The 21,230-nt window shown below is 44.4% G+C and overlaps 2 protein-coding genes across 2 annotated transcripts in view; one reads left to right on the top strand and one right to left on the bottom strand.

Annotated features, from left to right (window-relative positions):
- Positions 1-21,230, bottom strand: part of LOC144602290 (galanin peptides-like) — a 411,360-nt gene that overhangs the window by 77,022 nt on the left and 313,108 nt on the right. The gene's annotated exons all lie outside the window — the stretch shown is intronic.
- The window catches only part of LOC144602286 (sperm-specific sodium:proton exchanger-like), a 159,929-nt gene that overhangs the window by 42,418 nt on the left and 96,281 nt on the right, over positions 1-21,230 (top strand). The window contains exons 5-11 of the mRNA XM_078415200.1: positions 2,636-2,752; positions 5,614-5,775; positions 8,544-8,643; positions 13,873-14,016; positions 16,894-17,065; positions 19,265-19,346; positions 20,413-20,594. Coding sequence (XP_078271326.1) covers positions 2,636-2,752; positions 5,614-5,775; positions 8,544-8,643; positions 13,873-14,016; positions 16,894-17,065; positions 19,265-19,346; positions 20,413-20,594 — 959 coding nt within the window. The remainder of the gene's footprint in view (positions 1-2,635; positions 2,753-5,613; positions 5,776-8,543; positions 8,644-13,872; positions 14,017-16,893; positions 17,066-19,264; positions 19,347-20,412; positions 20,595-21,230) is intronic.

Here is a 21,230-nt window from a genome sequence, read left to right as displayed (position 1 = left end):
CAATTAATTTTACTACTTGAGATTGGTGCCAAGTATATCACATCAAATCAAGTATTTTAAAAATGTATTTGCTACTATTATAGAAGGAACCTGATATGCCTTCACTATAGAAAATCTACTAATTGTGAATTACAATTAACATTTGAGGAACTAAAGGAAAAATAAATTTTGTAATGACAAGCATTTACAGATTATTGATGAATCCATATACAGTGTCACCCAGCCTGACTCTCGCAAACACAACACAGATAGAATTGTTCTTGGGATGAAGAGATCAAATCAGGTGGGAATACTAGGAGAGGAGGATTGCAGTTATGCTACCAAGAAATTTACAGCTTTTGTGCATATTTGGTAATTAGTTTAACACTCCAGAGGCAATTTGGTGCTCATGGAGCCTGCCTGAACGTTAACTTTACATCAAAACCTCAGGGAATCATAACATCAGAGAATCATTTCAAAAGAGTGATGTGGCTGACATCATCGGTCTGTTTTGTGGATTCTTCAGTGTTGCTTTTGAAGAATCTGGATTTTTGAAAATCTCCTAGTTGGTCCACAATATCTTTTATAGTGTTCAAGTTGCTAGGTATTTCCCATTGGATTGACTTTAGTGAGGATTAGTTGTCTTTTTTATACAAGTAAGGTAGGCTTTTATCTTTCCCAAGATTGACTAAACGTTAGTAAATATTCAAATAATGCAATATTTGCTTTGGTTTACCTTCTCTAACTTCTCATCCAAGATATGAGACAGAAAAAACATTGGGTAAGTACCCATAACCCTTGGTATTGCATCATGTGATTAAGCAGAGGGAGTGCCATTTAAAAAAAATCTTATTTTGAAGACTTAGAAACACTTTATTCAGTTTTTGTTTACTCCGATGGAGAAGAAATTGGGCTAAACCTTTTTTCCACCACCTACCCTGTCATAATACTGTTTCTTGTTGACAACTGTTATAGAATGTGTTTGCCAAGAAATCTTTGTCACAAAGGAAGCTGATAACCTCTGAGGAAAAAAATTTGGATGAGGTTGTGCAAAAATGTTTGCTGCAGTATCAGAAAAGAGAGGATGCTGAAGAGCTATCAATGAACCAGGTGTTCGTAAGCCAAAAGAGTTCCAGAACAATGTTGAGGGGGCTACTGAAGACTATTCTTCCAATATTTTTGAACTGATGACTGTTCCTCCAATATTTTTCTCTGCCATTTTCCTGTGGTCAGTAATAACTTGTGCAGAAGGATATTTTTGGTGGATTTACAAGACCTGTTTCCCTGTCGTCATTTATATGTATTGAGCAATGATGGATTAGTAACAAAGCAATATGAAGGTGGAATAGAATTTGGTGGAAGATTAATTTTCTGCCACCTGATGGAGAAGAGCATTTAATCAGTGATCTGAAAATGTCCAATGTAACTACTAAGCTTTGTGGCAATAAAAATCATTGTTGGCATGGGAAAAATGTATATGTCAGGAAAATATTATTTGAAACAACTTTACACTTAAGAATCTACTGAAAATATCTCCAATATTCCAAATACCTGTAACTGAACATCCAACGTATGCACGGGCTCTCAGCACTTGTTTATTTTGCTGGATTTGGCAGTGATTCTACAGTCTTGCCTCTCACCTGGTTTGGATGTGAAAGGCTAATCTTCCTGTTGGACAGCACTTCTGTCACATTTAGGCTTGCTCTGGCCTTGCCTCTTGAATTTAAGGCAAGGCAAGGCTGCATCTAGAGCTTTGCCTTGTATTGCTACTTTAAATGTCTCTGACCTTTAGAAACATTAAAAAACTGCCAAAATTGAGGAAATTAAAATTGTAAAACAGTTGGGTATAATTAGAAACATTGAAATATTAAATAAATACTTTCCAATGACTCAATCTTCTGGATAATGTTGGCTCAGAGATGCAATACCTAAGTGCATGGGATTCTACCTTTTGGGTTAAGTGGAATCAAATAAGTGTGATGACCTAAGTGCTGCCTTCTTATCACTTGAACTCTTGGATTTCTGTGCTCTGCAGAATGTTTGAAAACCTATAATTCACTGAAAACTAGTACTGCTGACTCTAGCCCATTAAATTTGCATAGAATCTGCACAGTGTATTTGCATGTGGTATAAGCTTTCAGTGACCACAGTGCTATGAGGTAGAACATCTGAACTTGGGGGAGGGGCTGTGAGAATGGTGGACTGGGGCAAAACAGTGAGTTGTGTTGCAAAGCAATTGTAAACAAAGGTCCAGCAATAATGCCCATAGTTTCAGAGGCCTGCTCTACCACTACGCCACTGTGCCACCCAGGGTTGATATTATAATTATAATCTTTCTTTCAATGGTGTCATTGTAGAATATCCTGTAATTGACATAATTGCAGCTGCCGGTTAGAGAATACATTCTCATAGAATCTCCCTGGCAGCAGGGAAAGTTGTTTTCTTCAAAAGGGTCAAATAAGATGTAGATTATATAAGAAAAATGTAACTGTTTGATTTATGACTTTCCTCGATGTTTAAATAGTAACCAAACATTTTCGCCTCTTTGTTATCTATGCAAATTTTGAAAATAAAGTAAATTATTAAATAGGAAAGTAGCGATTAAAATGTACTGAAATGGTCTATATTGAAAATATACTATATACATCCAATTTAGGTGCAAATAAAGCTCTTACTCTGTTAATCGAAGGGGAATCATTGCTGAATGATGGCACTTCCATTGTCATGTTTGAAGTCTTTCGAGATCTTTCTCTTGAACCAAATGATGTTGATGGTAAGAACAAACCTTTTTAAAAATTGTTGTGTATATTTTTTTAGTCAGAGTACACAGCATATCTCAAATTATGCTTTAATTTTACATATTAATGTATTTGTATTTGGATCTCTATCACTTGGGGATAGACACACAAAGCTGGAGTAACAATGGAACAGGCAGCATCTCTGGAGAGAAGGAATGGGTGGCGCTTCGGGTCGTGACCCTTCTTCAGACTGTCAATTGGGGACTTTGGTGCAGTGGAGCAGTCTCAGGAAATGTAGAATGAGCTTGTTCAGGGAGTATGCAGATATAGGCTTTTATTCAATAACCAAGCTGTAGTACAAATAGTTATGTTAAACACAATAGTTGCATTCCTATGAAATCTTGCACTGTAAAATAATTATGTCAGTAGGGTAAAAGGGGTTCAGGGCGAGAGGTGTTTCAAACTTGCAATTACGGCTTTTTATTTTCCTGCAAGATTTTCAAATACAAGGTTCTTGTTAACAGCTAAAAAATGTATTTTTGTTACTGCAAGCTAAAATACATCAGCATTGCTTATGAATAACATTGCACAAATGTCAATCAAGACAATTGCTTGTCAATTTCTATAGCCTTCTGCAGAGTAACTTGCAGCCTGTGTTCTTAAAGCAACACGGGTGCCTGATTACTGTAGGAGGCTACATGGAAATAGTTTTATTTTCTTACTAGACCAAGTGAACCCGTTGGGCCCATTCCTCGTAGAGGAGGGACGGGGACGGGGAAGGGGAGAGGGTGCCAAACTATTGCCGGGTGGGGAGTGTCTGTTGCGGCCATGGGTGGACGAGAGTGGCTGTGTGAAGACCCAAACTATTTTCATCCACAAACGACCACAGAGTTTTAATAATATACTGGACCAAGTGGACCCGTAGGGCCCATTCCTCGTAGAGGGGGGACAGGGAAGGGGAGAGGGTGCCACTCACCTCAGCCCTGTGGCGGCAGCGCTGCAGCCAGAGTGAGCCGTGGACCCAAAGCCTCTCCTGTATTGGTCTAGCACCCTCACCCCCCCACTCAATCCCCCTTATCCCCCCCTCCACCCACCACTCAATCCCCCTTATCCCCCCTCCACCCCCCACTCACCCGCTCCATCTCCCCTACCCCTCCCATTCCCCTCCCTCCCACTCCTACTCCCCACACCCCATTCCCCCCCTCCCCACTCCCACTCCCTCCCTCCACACCCCCTCCCCTCCCTCCTCTCCCCATCCCGCTCCCTCTCTCCACTCCCCTCCCCCACCCCCACTCACCCTCTCCACTCCCATCCCCCCCTCTCCCCTCCCCCCACCTCCGTTCCCCCTCTCCCTCCCATCCCCACCCCCACAGCCAGCCCCACCCACCCACCCCACCCCCACTCCCCCCCCCCCGTGCCCTGCTCCCCCACACCCACCCCATACTCCCCATTCCACCTCCAGTGCCCCCCTCCCCCCACCCCAACCCCCCCACCCCACCCCAATCCCCCAATGGACCCGTTGGCAGGCAAGGACCCGTTGGCAGGCAGGGAGTGTCTCCCGGGGCCCTGGGTGGACAGGGAGAAGCCACTGACCGCGGCCCCATTTCTCCTGCAGGTCCGGGGGCGTGAAGCCGAAGCCTCTCCTGCAGCTCGGCTACAATCGGCGGGGAGCGGTGGGGTCGGCAATCTTGTTGGACCCTCTGCCCCAGCCTCTGCCACACGCTGCATCATGGGAGGAAGGACAGGCGCGGACCATGCCGGGGCGGGTGTCGGTCCTCCCACTGGTCCTCCAAGGGGGGGGGAGTGCATTTATTAAAGTTTATAAGGTAAATTGTTTTTAAAAAGTAACAAAAGTGGGTTTACTCCATGCACGGGGGAATGGTGAGTAAGGTGGGTCTAAAATTGTGGCGCTATCATTCAATTTATTCAAGACAAAAAATCTTGCATAAAATGGTTCACCATAGAAAATGAAAATTTGTGTGAAAGTCAGTTGGTCTTATCAGCTTGTGCTCTTAGTAATATCCCTTTTTCCATCATCAAATATTTTACACACCATTGATTTTTTAAAATTGTTTAGCAACTTTCAAACCCTTCAGGCCCAGAGAGGAAGTTTAATTAGTGCCTTATAAGGTGGAATAATTAGACTATTTATTTTGGAATCAAGAATGACAAAGCAAATTGTGATTTTAAACAGTGAGACAAATTGTAATGATACAAATGGATGTGCGAGTCTTGGTACATGCAATACAAAATGTTAGCGAGGAGACATAAATCTGAAGAAGGCTCCTAACCCGAAATATCTACCCATTTCCCCCACAGATGCTGCCTGAGCTGCTGAGTTCTTCCTGCGTTTTATTTTTTTTGAATGAAAAGTTAACATGCAGGCACTGCAGTAACTAGGAAGACTAACGGAATGTTAAACCTTTTTATGTAGGAGGTTGGAATATAAAAGCAGGGAAGTTTTTATATGACTTTACATGAAGACACTGCTCCTCAAAAATTGCAGTCAACTTTGATCTCGTATTTAGGGGAAGATATACTTTAATTGAAAGCAGCGAAGAAAAGTTATTTAGCTATTCATCCTGCGATGAATAGTTGATGTCTAATAATTGGAATTTAGAAGAGTAAGAAGTGATCTTATTGAAATGCAAAATTCTGAGGGGGATTGTCAGAGTGAATGCTCAGAGGATGTTCTCCCAAGGCGGGAGGGGGGACCAGAATCTCAGGACACGGTTTCAGAATGAGAGATGAGGAAAAATTACTTCCAACATCATGTATTTTTTTGATTTGCTTCCCTGTAAGCATTTAAACTATGAAGCTTAAAGTTATGGGAAGTAGAAGGAAAATGATTTAGACCAATATTTGTTGAAACCAATGTTTTTCTATTTTTCTACAGCTACTGGACTTACTGTAAAACTGCTGCTGAAGGTGTTTGTCAGCCCAATATTTGGATATGCAATGTCCAAAGTCACCATGTTTGGCCTGACCTATATTTTTAATGATGGTTTAACGGAGATAACAATAAGTTTGGCACTTACTTACATAACATTCTATACCAGTAAGCATGTTTTGATTTTTGCAAAGTTTATTCATAAGATTCCCATACCACATATGAAGATAGAGTATTGATCATCAAATTTGTATTTGCTATTCTGTGAACTATTGATAATAATTTGTAGTGTTGGCGAACTTCAACCACTTAATCATGTGGATATCTACCAAAACCTATTAACGTGAATAAAGATTGTGTTCGGAAAAGGTTCTATATTTTTTTGTGCATTATATATTTCAGTTTAATTTATTGTCACATGTACCGAGGTACAGTGAAAAGCTTTTTGTTGCGTGCCAACTAGTCAGCAGAAAGACAAATCATGATTACAATTGATACATTTACAGTGTATAGATACAATAATAGAATAACTTTTAATGCAAGGTAAAGCCAACAAGTCCGATCAAGGATAGTCTGAGGGTCATCAAAGAGGTAGATAGTAGTTCAGCACTGCTCTCTGATTGGTAGGATGATTCAGTTGCCTGATAATGTGTTATCGAAAAGCCAAAAATCATTGTCCATCTCTAATTGCCTTTCCAAAGATGGCAACGTTTTCATCTTATACTATTGGAGCCGTGGTGTGATGGTGATTGAAAAATGAAGAATTAATTATGTATTTCCAAGTCAAGATGGCGTGTAATTTGAGAGGGATTTTCGAGTATTTGTATTCAAAAGTTAAGGGTGTTTAATTGTCATGTGTACTGACAACAGAACAATGAAATTCTTACTGGCAAATAAGCAAATTTGAGGAAGGACATTCCTGCTATTGACGGAGTGCAGCGTAGGTTCACTAGGTTAATTCCCAGAATGGCGGGACTGTCGTATTTTGAAAGACTGTAGTGACTAGGCTTGGATACACTGGAATTTAGAAGGATGAGAGGGGATCTTTTTGAAACATATAAGATTATTAAGGGATTGGACACGATAAGGCAGGAAACATATTCCCAATGTTGGGGAGTCCAGAACTAGGGGCCACAGTTTAAGAATAAGGGGTAGGTCATTTAGAACTGAGATGAGGATAAACTTTTTCACTCGGAGAGTTGTAAATCTATGGAATTCTGCCTCAGAAGGCAGTGGGGGCCAATTCTCTGGATGCTTTCAAGAGAGAGCTAGACAGAGCTCTTAATGATAGTGGAGTCGGGGGGTATGGGAAGAGGGTAGGAACGGGGTACTGATTGTAAATGATCAGCCATGATCACATTGATTGGCGGTGTTGACTCGAAGGGCCGAATGGCCTACTCCTGCACCTATTGTCTATTGATTTGAAATTGTGAATTTTTCCTAATTTAACATAAATGGAAGCAGGTGAGGGGCATGCGCCTCAAAATCATCTGTATCATTCATTGGTAAAGAGGGTATCTGTTGTCTAATATATAAGAAAATAACTGCAGATGCTGGTACAAATCGATTTATTCACAAAATGCTGGAGTAACTCAGCAGGTCAGGCAGCATCTCGGGAGAGAAGGAATGGGTGACGTTTCGGGTCGAGACCCTTCTTCAGACTGATGTCGGGGGTGGGACAAAGGAAGGATATAGGTGGAGACAGGAAGATAGAGGGAGATCTGGGAAGGAGGAGGGGAAGGGAGGGACAGAGGAGCTATCTGAAGTTGGAGAAGTCGACGTTCATACCACCGGGCCGCAAACTGCCCAGGCGAAATATGAGGTGCTGCTCCTCCAATTTCCGGCGGGCCTCACTATGGCACTGGAGGAGGCCCATGACAGAGAGGTCAGACTGGGAATGGGAGGGGGAGTTAAAGTGCTGGGCCACCGGGAGATCAGTTGCGTTAATGCGGACCGAGCGCAGGTGTTCAGCGAAGCGATCGCCGAGCCTGCACTTGGTTTCGCCGATATAAATAAGTTGACATCTAGAGCAGCGGATGCAGTAGATGAGGTTGGAGGAGGTGCAGGTGAACCTCTGTCTCACCTGGAAAGACTGTTTGGGTCCTTTGATGGAGTTGAGGGGGGAGGTAAAGGGACAGGTGTTGCATCTCGTGCGGTTGCAAGGGAAAGTGCCCGGGGTTAGGGTGGTTTGGGTAGGAAGGGACGAGTGGACCAGGGAGTTGTGGAGGGAACGGTCTCTGCGGAACGCAGAGAGGGGAGGGGATGGGAAGATATGGCCAGTGGTGGGGTCCTGTTGTAGGTGACGGAAATGTTGGTGGATGATATGTTGGATCCGCTGGCTGGTGGGGTGGAAGGTGAGAACGAGGGTGATCCTGTCCTTGTTGCGAGTGGGGGGAGGGGGAGCAAGAGCGGAGCTGCGGGATGTAGAAGAGACCCTAGTGAGAGCCTCATCTATAATGGAGGAGGGGAAGCCCCGTTTTCTGAAAAACGAGGACATCTTGGAAGCCCTAGTCTGAAACACCTCATCCCGGGCGCAGATGCGGCGTAGACGGAGGAATTGGGAGTAGGGGATAGACTTTTTGCAGGGGACCGGGTGGGAAGAAGTGTAGTCCAGATAGCTGTGCGAGTCGGTGGGCTTGTAGTCTATCTGATATTCCATATTCTCTGAATCATGAGTATGGAAAGCTGTTATTGGGAAAATCCTCACTGTATCTGGTCTGGCAAATATATGGAGATGTTCTTTCATGAAGAATATCCAGTTTTGGGATGTATTTGTGTGTTTTAAATTTCATGCTGGTTGAATTTAGGTGCTTCCTTCCCTTACATTTACATTGCTATTGTTTTAAATCTTGCATGCAAGCTTAACATGCAAGCTTTGTTGCAATGTTCAAATACTTCTATTTTGTTGACCATCTGTATTTAAATTTAATTTCCAGGTGAATGGGTTGGTATGTCAGGTGTGATATCTGTTACTTTTATGGGACTGTTTATGGATACAGTGAGTTTTAGCCCAGAGATTGAGGTATTCTTAATGCGGTGAGTATCGGCACTAATTTATTATACTTCACACTTTGATTTATTTTATTAGACGTAAAATAAAATGAAATTAGTCAGATTTATAAGTTTGCGAAGTGTCTTCTGTTTTTTAGGGGGCATGAAATTTGCACAGCTGTTGCAACCTAATGATTCTAAAATGAGTAGATATGTATGCAAATTGTAATGGTAAAGGGAACAAATAAGAAATTTGATGCAAGTCTTGGAGGGAGTCAAAGTTGTACTGTAATAACCTGCAATGAGTTGGGTAAAATGCAATTCCACTTATCCAATGTGAGGCATCAAAATTGCCACCTCCCTACCTGAGCCATCCAGCCAAAATGGGTAGGACAGGATCAGTGCTGGAACCTGCAGTACCATATAGTAAAGGACAATGCATGAGCATTAAATTAAGAATGTCTAATTAGGGTGTGTAGGAAGGAACTGCAGATGCTGGTTTACACCGACGATAGACATAAACTGCTGGAGTAACTCAGCGGAACAGGAAGCATCTATGGCTTGAAGGAATAGGTGACGTTTCAGGTCGAGACCCTTCTTCAGACTGAGAGTCGGGAGAGGGAGTCAATGATATGCAAGGGTAAGGAAAACGAGAGATCAAAGGGGATGGGGATAAAGGAAAATGTAGAATTGATCATTGTTAGCTGAGGGGAAGGTGACAACAAGACATGCAATCAGTAAAATTAAATAAGGAACACAGTGAAATTAGTCAGAGAACTAGGATGGACGAATTATCTTGTTTCCATTGGAAGATTGATGTCATTCCTTTTATCTACCAAGGGAATACACATCTACCATCTTGTCAACAGTCTATTTACCAGCGCAACCCAATCCTAACGTGGCACTGAACAAATTATACTCTGTCATCAAGTCTCTTGAAACAGCAAACCGTGATGCTCAGTTCATCATCGCTTGTAACTTCAATCAAGCTAACTTCAGCAATGTACTGGCCAAATACATTAACATGTCTCCTGCTCCATGCGGGGATTTCACACTTTAAACCACTGCTACTTCACCAGCAATAACACCTTTCAACATCCCTTGCCCTCATTTTGGCCAGTGTGATTAGTGCAGGTTCTGCTTGCTTTCAGACAGATCGAGTGTGAAAAGAGTAGTATAGCAGTTGTCTAAGGAGACTAAGAGTCTACAACTACCTTGAGTCAGTGTGTTGGGACATGTTCAAGACCATTTCATCCGACTTAAGTGTGTATATTTCAGTCACCACCTGTTTCCTCAAGAAGTTTGTTGACGACTGTGTTCCGACAAAGGCACTTAGGGTCAATCCTAGCAGAAACCTTCGATGAACAGGATGATTAACGCTCTGCAGAAGTCCATATCAGGCTTTCAAGAAGGATGATACTGTACTGTACAGGAAGGCTAAGTATGATCTTTGTAAGGTTACTGAAGGATGCCTAGAGAGAATACCAGAACAAGCCGAAGGCTCAGTTGAAGCAAGCGGACAACAGGCGACTGGCAGTGCCCGAATACTATCACGGCAAACTCTGGCAATGACAACTAGACAGGTTCAATTTTACGCCTGTTTTAAAAAGGCAAATAAAGTTGCAGCAAGGTGTGTCACCCTACTGGCTGTGTCTCATACACCTTGGTGGCAGAAGTCAGATCTGCTTTCATGAAGGAACCTCTCAGAAAATGTTCAGAAATTGTGCCCCAATCAATTGGCCATAGTCTTTGTGGACATATTCAATCTTTCACTTCAACACTGTCCCCACCTGACCCAAGGAAATGTACCCAGTCTCTTAAGAAAAATAAAAATGACCTGTTTGAATGACTACCAATGTAACTTCGACCATAATTTCCTCAAACTCAACTGCAACAAATCTGAAATCATCATCATTGGTCCAAAAACGCTCACCAAATCCACCCAAAACTTCATCCTCAATATTGATGGTCTCCCAGTATCCACCTCCCCTCACATCCGGAATCTTGGAATCATCTTTGATCAAACCCTCTCCTTCGACAAACACATCAAACATATCACAAAGACAGCCTTAGCCTTCTTCCACCTCAAAAACATTGCCCGTCTCCGTCCATCCCTCTCCTCCACAGCTGCAGAAACCCTCATCCACGCCTTCATCACCTCCTGTCTGGACTACTGCAACAGCCTCCTCTATGGCGCACCCTCAAAAATCATCAGTAAACTTCAATACATTCAAATCTCCGCTGCCCGTCTACTCACCCACACCCCGATCCGTGACCATATCACCCCCGTCCTTTACAAACTCCACTGGCTCCCCATCCCCCAGAGAATCCAGTACAAAATCCTCCTCATGACCTACAAAGCCCTCCATAACCTGGCCCCATCCTACCTGACTGACCTCCTCCACAGGCACACTCCCACCTGCACCCTCCGCTCTGCTGCTGCCAATCTCCTATCCCCCCCCATCCGGACCAAACACAGATCCTGGGGGGACAGGGCTTTCTCCATCGCTGCTCCCACCCTATGGAACTCACTACCCCAAACCGTCAGAGACTCCTCCTCACTCACCACATTCAAAACATCACTGAAGTCTCACCTGTTCTGTACTGCCTTCAACCACTGAAGGTCACCTCACCCTCTGTCTCCTTTCTCTGTTCGTTTACTTATTTATCTATTTATTCACTTCCCTATGTTCTTTAAATCCCTGTAAAGCGTCTTTGAGTGTATGAAAAGCCTATATAAATGTAATGCATTATTATTATTATTATAATGAAGTACTTTGGAAAAAATGGTAATCTCTGCCAGTCTTCTAGATAATCTAGACCCTTTTTAACACGCGTACAGGAGAAAATAGGTCTATATAGGATACCATCTCCCTTGCACTACATTTGGCTCTGGAATCACCTTGACAAAAATAATACCTATGTCAGAATGCTAATGATTGGCCACAGCTCAAACCTCAGCACCATAATGCTGAATAAGATTATCCCTAAACTTCTGGACCGTGGCTTCTGGACTTCCTGACTGGCAAACTTCATTCAATTGGAATGGGTCATAACATTTCATCCACCTTGACCCTCAACAATTGTACTCCTTAGGATTTGTGCTTAGTCCCTTGCTCTATTCCCTGTGCAACTCCAACCTGATCATTAAACTTGCAGAAGATATCGCTGTCAGCTCGATCAACAGTAATGATGAGACAGGACAGGAAAGAGATCGAGAACCTTGCTTGGTGTCAGGATGACAGTTTAGCCTTTAACATCACCAAGACCAAGGTTGTTGATCTTGGGAAGCAAGGGAGTGAACACATCCCTGTCCTCATCAACAGAACTGCTGTTGAGATATTGAACAACTTCAAGTTCATTTCACCATCCATATCACCAGCAGCCTAATTTCATCCCTTCAGACTGACACTGTGATCAAGAAATGGTTTTGGGCAAATTATTTTCTTAGGATTCTGAGATGATTTGACATGTCCTCGAGTATTCACTTGAACCTTCCCAAGTTCCCAGGTCTTCACTATTTTCTCCATGGTTAAAACAGAAGGGAAATATCAATTGATGACCTTGCCCTTCTCCTGGGGCTCCAAACATAATGTCCACTTTGGTCTTTGTGTCCTATTCTCCCTTTATATAAAATCTCTTTGGGTTCCCCCTAATCCTTACTGCCTAAGCTGTCTCATGCCCTCTTTTTGCCCTCTTGATTTTCTTCTTAAGTGTAGTCCCGCATCTCATAAATTCTAGGCATTCAGTTGATCCCAACTGCTTGTATCTGACCCATGCCTCCTTATTTTCTGACCAGAACATCAATATCTCTTGTCATCTAAGGTTCCTTACTCCGGTCTTGCCATTCATTCTAACAGGAAAGTGCAACCTTGAACTATCACAAATTCATTTTGAAACCTCCCTTATAGTTTAGTTTAGTTTAGTTTATTGTCACGTGTACTGAGGTACAGTGAAAAGCTTTTGTTGCATTCTGACCAGTCAGCGGAAAGACAATACATGATTACAATCAAGCCATCCACCGTACATCTCAGTATGATAAAGGGAATAACGCGAATCACATTTAGTGCAAGATAAAGCCAGTAAAGTCCAATCAAAGATAGTCCGAGGGTCTCCAATGAAATAGAGAGTAGTTCAGCACTACTCTCTAGTTGTGGTGGGATGGTTCAGTTGCCTGATAATAGCTGGGAAGAAACTGTCCCTGAATCTGAAGGTGTGCGTTTTACACTTCAATATCTTTTGTCGGATGGGAGAGGGGAGAAGAGGGAGTGGCCAGGGTGTGACTCATCCTTGATTATGTTGGTGGCCTTGCTGAGGCAGCATGAGGTATAAATTGAGTCAATAGAAGAAAAGTTGGTTTGTGTGATGGTCTGGGGTGCATCCACCATTCTCTACAATTTCTTGCGGTCTTGGATGGAGCTGTTCCCAAACCATGCTGTGATGTATCCCGATAAAATGCTTTCTACGGCGCATCTGTTGGTGAGAGTTGTGGACATGCCGAACTTCCTAAGCCTTCTAGGGAAGTAGAGCCGTTGGTGTTGCTTCAAAATGGGTAGTCCGAGAAGTTGTTGGTGATATTTACACCTAGGAATCTGAAGCTTTCAACCATCACTACCTCGCCATCAATGTGTACCCTTTCGCTTCCTGAAGTTGATCACTATCTCCTTTGTCTTGCTGATGTAGGTTATTGCTGTTACTTAATTATTAATTATCAGTGTTCATTTGTGTTGTGTATAACTATTTTAAAATATTTTTGACAGTATAAATACAATTGTTTTCATCATTGCATGATATCTGAGTCAACTGAATAATTATTACTAAGATTACAAAGTTCATTCAGAAATTGAAGTTATTTCATTAAATTAATTTACTCATCTTGCTACAGCAATGTTTTTTAATCTATACCATGATGTATACCTTCTCTGGTTAAAATGAGTAATTAAATCAACAGGAACTAATTTAAACTTGTAGGTATCATGAATGAATAAATATAACGCTATTGTCATTCAAAACTAATACACCAGACGAGTGCATATTTGAACGAAATTCCGTTGCAACTGGCTCACAATGTAATACCAAATAATAAAAATTGATTAAAGAGAAAATAAATAAGTAACTCGCACATAAAATAATGGCGGCGGATCATTGTGAATTCAAGAGTCTGATGGCTCGGGGGAAGAAGCTATTGCAGAACCTGGCTGTTCATTATGAAGTTTTTGGAATATTCTTTCAGCTCTGGTTATAATGTGATTTTTTTTCTCAAACCTCTTGCAGATTTTGGGAATTGTTAACATACTTGGGCAATACTCTCATCTTCATGATCGTAGGAGTTGTCATTTCACAAAGAGCATTGACACATGTATCTATTACTGATGCGTTTTTCATCATGGTACTTTACTTTGGACTAAATACAGTGCGGTGAGTTTATTTTCATGGATGTCTATTTTAATAACTAAGGGATGCAATTTTGAATTAAAGGGAGGGGTACTGTTAATGTGTTAATACTTGGACGTGTCTCAGATAGTAGTTTATCTAAAACTCTTCACTTTCAATGCTTTCAAAAAGTGTTTTATTTCCTGCAAGTCTTTATTCGTGCAATAATTTATCCGAAGAGAACAAGCATTGGAGCATGTGCTCTTCAGCTTTTAGTATTAAGGCTACTTATTTTTTTGCTAGTTATACCACAAACCATTCTTCAATCACAATAATCTGAGAGTTTATATGAGGATTGGAAAACAGAAAATAAACACCTTCCACTTCAGATGTTTTGATATTCAAGAACTAATCAATATAAAATATAATACTGCAAATGACTTGCATCAGTTTGCTCAGCAGCACCAATAACAGAAGATGCAGTTAATAAATCGAAGACCCTTCAGAACTCAATTCTGATGCAAACATCTAGTGTTTTGAACGTTTTGTTAGTGTACATTTAATTTGTTCACTGTTTGCAATGCAAGTTCTCTCTTTGTTTCATAATGGCCATTGCTCGAACACTATTTAGTGCATCCTACGACTTGGTCAGTTTTAGGCCTAAGTAGTGTCAACACGGGGGATGGGGGAGGGGGGGTGCTGGAGAGGGGGGGAGGGGGGGGATGGGGGGGACGTGGTGTAGGGGGGACGGGGAGGGGGGGTGGTGAGGCGGGGAGTGTTTGAGGGAGGGTGCTATACCAATGCAGGCGAGGTTTGGGGGAGTTTTAAGGGGGGGTTGAGGGGGGATGGAGTGAGTGGGTGGGGGGGGATAAGGGGGGTTGAGGGGGATGGGGTGGGTGAGGGGGAGGAGGGGGGGATAAGGGGGATATCATATATATCATATATATATATACAGCCGGAAACAGGCCTTTTCGGCCCTCCAAGTCCGTGCCGCCCAGCGATCCCCGTACATTAACACTATCCTACACCCACTAGGGACAATTTTTACATTTACCCAGCCAATTAACCTACATACCTGTACGTCTTTGGAGTGTGGGAGGAAACCGAAGATTTCGGAGAAAACCCACGCAGGTCACGGGGAGAACGTACAAACTCCTTACAGTGCAGCACCCGTAGTCAGGATCGAACCTGAGTCTCCGGCGCTGCATTTGCTGTAAAGCAGCAACTCTACCGCTGCGCTACCGTGCCGCCCCTGGGAGTAGGGGGGACAGAGGGAGGGGGGTGGTGGGGCGGGGACAGGGTAGGGGGGGTGGTGGGCGGGGAGTGGATGAGGGAGGGTGCTATACCAATGCAGGCGAGGTTTGGGGGAGTTTTAAGGGGGGTTGAGGGGGGATGGAGTGATGGGGTGGGTGAGGGGGAGGAGTGGGGGGACGGGTGGGGGGACAGAGCGAGGGGGTGGTGGGGCGTGGACGGGGAGGGGGGTTAGTGGGGCGGGGAGTGGATGAGGGAGGGTGCTATACCAATGCAGGCGAGGTTTGGGGGAGTTTTGAGGGGGGATGGAGTGAGTGGGTGGGGGGGAATAAAGGGGGTTGAAGGGGATGGGGGATAAGGGGGGTTGAGGGGGATGGGGGGGTTGAGGGGGATGGGGTGGGTGAGGGGGAGGAGGGGGGGATATGAGGGAGTGGGGGGGTGGGTGGGGGGGGACAGAGGGAGGGGGGTGGTGAGGCGGGGCGTGGGGGAGGGATGGTGCTAGACCAATGCGGGCGAGGTTTGGGGGTGTTTTAAGGGGGTTGAGGGGGGATGGAGTGAGTGAGTGAGTGGGTGGGGGAGGAAGGGGGGTTGAGGGGGATAGAGTGGGGGGGAGGGGGGATATGGGGGGAGGGGGAGGGTGCTAAGCTAATGCAGGAGAGGCTTTGGGTCCACGATGTGCTCTGGCTGCAGTGTAGGCGGCCCGGGGCCAAGGTGAGTGGCTCCCTCTCGCCTTCCCTGTCCCCTCTCGCCTTCCCTGTCCCCTCTCGCCTTCCCTGTCCCCTCTCGCCTTCCCTGTCCCCTCTCGCCTTCCCTGTCCCCTCTCGCCTTCCCTGTCCCCTCTCGCCTTCCCTGTCCCCTCTCGCCTTCCCTGTCCCCTCTCGCCTTCCCTGTCCCCTCTCGCCTTCCCTGTCCCCTCTCGCCTTCCCTGTCCCCTCTCGCCTTCCCTGTCCCCTCTCGCCTTCCCTGTCCCCTCTCGCCTTCCCTGTCCCCTCTCGCCTTCCCTGTCCCCTCTCGCCTTCCCTGCCCCCTCTCGCCTTCCCTGCCCCCTCTCGCCTTCCCTGTCCCCTCTCGCCTTCCCTGTCCCCTCTCGCCTTCCCTGTCCCCTCTCGCCTTCCCTGTCCCCTCTCGCCTTCCCTGTCCCCTCTCGCCTTCCCTGTCCCCTCTCGCCTTCCCTGTCCCCTCTCGCCTTCCCTGTCCCCTCTCGCCTTCCCTGTCCCCTCTCGCCTACTCACAGCCCCGGGGGACACTCCCCGCCCAGCAACGGGCTTCGTCCGTTGGAGAGGGTTGCCGGATAGTCAGTTGGGGGAGAGTTGCCCCAGGAGATACCCGCTGGAGAGATTTGGACCCAACGGGTCCACCTCAGTCTAGTAATTTTTAAAAAGGGGAATTAAAAGTGTGGTGTATTAGGAGTAATACTCAGTAGTCTGGAAAATCTGCCACCCTGGCACCACCAAGATTTCAAGAATGCTGGATCATCATAGTTTCTCAAAGGTTTAGTTATTAGCATATAGACTCAAACGTGCGAATAGATCTCTTTACAATGAGTGTTTATAGAATTACATAGACAATGTAGAGAATTCTCTAAAATTCCACATAGAAAAATAATATACTATATTTTGGTACTTAAGCTCTATAGAGTGACTGAGTTGTGAATATTTTTGTTTTTTGTAGGCTTGTAATTATTGTGGGTTTGTCACCATTGCTAACACGCTTGGGCTATGGCTTCAATTGGCGCTGGGCATCTGTTTGCATTTGGAGTGGTACAAAAGGGGCTTTCACACTAAGTTTAGCTCTTATGGCGTATCAATTGGAAGGACTTGATGAAGTGAATGTTAGGAACAAGGTAAGGGAATAGTAATCAAACAGTATTTCTTCAGTAAAGGCCTGTAAAATTATCCACTTTAGTTTTTATGCACATTTTTCAGAAGTTGGAATGGTAATTCATTTAATTGATAAAGTGATAATGATTTAAAAGAGCAATGCACTGGTAAGATTGTTTAGTGTACAAAATGCATTCATAGAAACATAGAAAAATAGGTGCAGGAGTAGTTCATTCGGCCCTTCGAGCTGCACCGCCATTCATTATGATCATGGTTGATCATCTAAAATCAATACCCCGTTCCTGCTTTTTCCCCATATCCCTTGATTCCTTTAGCCCGAAGAGCTATATCTAACTCTCTCTTGAAAACATCAGGTGAATTGGCCTCCACTGCCTTCTGTGGCAGAAAATTCCACAGATTCATAACTCTCTGGGTGAAAAAGTTTTTCCTCATCTCAGTCCTAAATGGTCTATCCCATATTCTTAAACTGTGACCCCTGTTTCTGGTCTCCCCCAACATGGGGAACATTTTTCCTGCATCTAACCTGTCCAGTCCCTTAAGAATTTTATTTTTTTCTATAAGATCCCCTCTCATCCATATAAATTCCAGTGAATACAAGCCCAGTTGACCCATTCTTTCATCGTGAAGGGGGAGGGGTGGGTGGGGGGGAGGGGTGAGTGGGAGGAGGGGTGAGTGGGAGGAGGGGTGAGTGGGAGGAGGGGTGGGAGGGGGAGGGGGAGAGGGGCAAGTGGGCGTGTGGTAGGGGGGTTGAAGTGGGTCAGTAGGGGAATAAGGAGGATTGAGTGGGGGGGAGTGAGGGTGCTAGACCTATAAGGGAGAGCCTTTGGGTCCACGGCTCGCCCCTTCCCTGTCCCCCCTTCCCTGTCCCCACTTCCCTGTCCCCCCTTCCCTGTCCCCCCTTCCCTGTCCTCTCTTCCCTGTCCCCCCTTCCCTGTCCCCCCTTCCCTGTCCCCCTAGGGGGTAGGGCTTGGAGTGGGGGTGTGGAGGGGAGGGGTGAGAGGGGGGGGGAAGTGGGAGGAGGGGAGGTGGTGGGGAGGGGTGAGAGGGGGAGCGGGGGGGGGAGGGGAGTGGATGAACTGGGGTGCGGAGAGAGGAAGTGGGGGGAGGGGACGGGGTGTGGAGGGGGAGTAGGAGTGAGGGGAGTGGGGGTGGGGTAGGGGGGATAGAGTGGGGGGAGGAGGGGGGATAAGGGGGATTGAGTGGGAAGGGGGGTGAGGGTGCGAGACCAATACAGGAGAGGCTTTCGGTCCTCGGGTCGCTCTGGCTGCAGCGCTGGCGCCACGGGGCTGAGTTGAGTGCCACCCTCTCCCCTTCCCTGTCCCCCCTCTACGAGGAATGGGCCCGGCGGGTTCACTTGGTCTAGTGTATCTTAACCTTCTGGATCAGCCTCCCATGAGGGATCTTTTTAAATGCCTTTCTAAAGTCCATGAGACAACATCCATTGTCCTACCATCATCGGTCACGTTCGTCGTCTCCTTAAAAAATCAGTCAAGTTAGTCGGACATGACCTGCCATAGCCAAAGCCATGTTGACTGCCCCTAATCTTCCAAATGTGTGTAAATCCGATCTCTAAGAATCATCTTCAATAGCTTCCCTATCGCTGATGTGTGAGTCAAAGACCTATAATTTCCAAGATTATCCCTGTTTCTCTTTTTAAGCAAAGAACAGCATTGGCCACTCTTCAATCCTTTGGGACCTTGTCTGTGGCGGGACAATGATACAGATATCTTTGTTGAGGATCTGCAATCTCATCTCTTGACTCTCAATACCCAGGAATAGATCCCATCAGGCCATGGTGACTTATCCATCTAGGTGCTCTTCAAGAAATCCAACACCACCACCTCCTTGATCTCAGGATACCCTTCCATACTAATATGCCTCACACTGATGTAATTTAGTTCATTGTAACTTATTAATGGGTAGACTGAATGCAGGCAGTGAAATTATACGAGTTAAAATAATGGTGATAAAGTTGGATTTTTTTCCATGTCTTTGAAGTACAACTAATGATTAGGTGAAGAGTAGGATTTTCAGTCTGAGATCTCGTAGTTGGGAACTTTGGTCATTGTCTTTCATGTTCTTCCATGCTCCTGCTGCTGTCAGGCTTCATTTGCTCATGTTATGAAAGGGATGGTCACATAAGGGAAAAGTTACAAAGTGTATTTAATTCTACTGCATTTGATTAACATTTTTTTTTCCAGATACTTCTGCATGTATCAGGAACTGTAATATTGACACTGCTAATCAATGGTACCACAATGGGATGGATCATCGATACCTTGGGTAAACATACAGTACACCAAATTATGACATAGAATCTACGTGGTATGGATAGCAAGACCACCTGTCTGAATGACCAGAAAATTGCCTGTATCTTTAGAGGGTTCTTCATTCAATTACTAATGTTCACATAATTTAAATGATTTTTATTAATGAATTTTAAAATTTGCATTCATTTTTTATCTCCTTTTAAACATTTTCAATTTAAATATGGCTGATGCGTTTAGAGAAAAGTAACAGGAGGGATCACAAATCTCGCACTTTGCAAACTGAATTAGTACATGGATCCTCAATGGTTGAAAATTCAATTTCCATCTACAAATTCAAGAGAAGAATGTTTTCTGGGAACATTCTCATTTGCCAATTTGAAGTGTGTCCCCCAGCACATTGCTATGTGATTCTTAAGTAAGCCATCGATAAGCAAATTGTGATTGAAGGGGATGGAATGTGCAACAGTAATGGTGCAACAGCAATATGGGTCTAAGTAATGTAACATCTTAATCAACAAATGTATTATCATTAATGTAATAAAGCACATGTATTGATGGTGCAAATATACAACATGGGAAAGCTCTTCAGTCCATGGAACAAACAGAAACTATTAATCCTCCATTTACACTACATTAATCCTATTTTCTCCAAACATTTCCCTTAATTCCTGTTTGGTTCTACCACTCATTATACTCTAGAGGCGATTTATAGTAGTGGCGAATTAACTTGTCCACCTGATATTTTGGGATGTGGAAGACATTCGGAGCACCCATAAGAAACCAACATGGGCATAGAGAGAATGTGGTCACTGGAGCACTGTGGTAGTGGCTCACAAGGTGTTCCACTGGGCTTCCCATAAATACATTAATAGGTATGATCTAAGGTGGTGCATAAATGAAGTATCCAGTTAATAAATGAATGAGTGCAATTAGATAGATAATTTTTATTTCACAGCTCAGTTAAATATTTGATCAGAATTTGCAGTGATTAATTACGCAGATATTTAAATGGTTAAAAATAGCTGAAATAACATTGGGCTCTGATTTGAAGTAATATGTATTGTATGTTTATTTTCAAGGTCTTAGTGATATTCCAGCTCCTAAGCGCATGGCTATGTATAGCGCAATTCAGCGTATCAGAGAAAGTGAGGCCAACACATTTTCTTTACTAAAAATGGATAGATTCCTTGCAGATGCAAACTGGGTAATGGCAGAAAAATTAGTGCAGATTGATGACCCATACAAGAGAAGTAAGAGAAATGTGAGTATTTTAAAATTCTCAAACTGAAAATCCTTAATTTTTGGTATAACCTCTAACATCTTGGAGAGAAGGAATGGGTGACGTTTCGGGTCGAGACCCTTCTTCAGACTGATGTCAGGGGGGGGCGGGACAAAGAAAAGATATAGGTGGAGACAGGAAGACAGTGGGAGAACTGGGAAGGGGGAGGGGAAGGGAGGGACAGAGGAACTATCTAAAGGTAGAGAAGTCAATGTTCATACCGCTGGGCTGTAAGCTGCCCAAGCGAAATATGAGGTGCTGTTCCTCCAATTTCCGTTGGGCCTCACTATGGCACTGGAGGAGGCCCATGACAGAAAGGTCAGACTGGGAGTGGGAGGGGGTGTTGAAGTGCTCAGCCACTGGGAGATCAGGTTGGTTAAGGCGGACTGAGCGAAGGTGTTGAGCGAAATGATCGCTGAGCCTGCGGTTGGTCTCACCGATGTAGAGAAGTTGACATCTGGAACAGCGGATACAATAGATGAGGTTGGAGGAGGTGCAGGTGAACTTCTGTCTCACCTGGAAAGACAGTTTGGGTCCTTGGATGGAGTCGAGGGGGGATGTAAAGGGACAGGTGTTGCATCTCCTGCGGTTGCAGGGGAAGATGCCTGGGGAGGGGGT

This window comes from Rhinoraja longicauda, chromosome 18 (genome assembly GCF_053455715.1).
Source record: "Rhinoraja longicauda isolate Sanriku21f chromosome 18, sRhiLon1.1, whole genome shotgun sequence".
Classification (NCBI taxonomy): Eukaryota; Metazoa; Chordata; class Chondrichthyes; order Rajiformes; family Arhynchobatidae; genus Rhinoraja; species Rhinoraja longicauda.
Note: the sequence above shows the minus strand (reverse complement) of the source record. Positions and strands in the feature narration are given on the sequence as shown.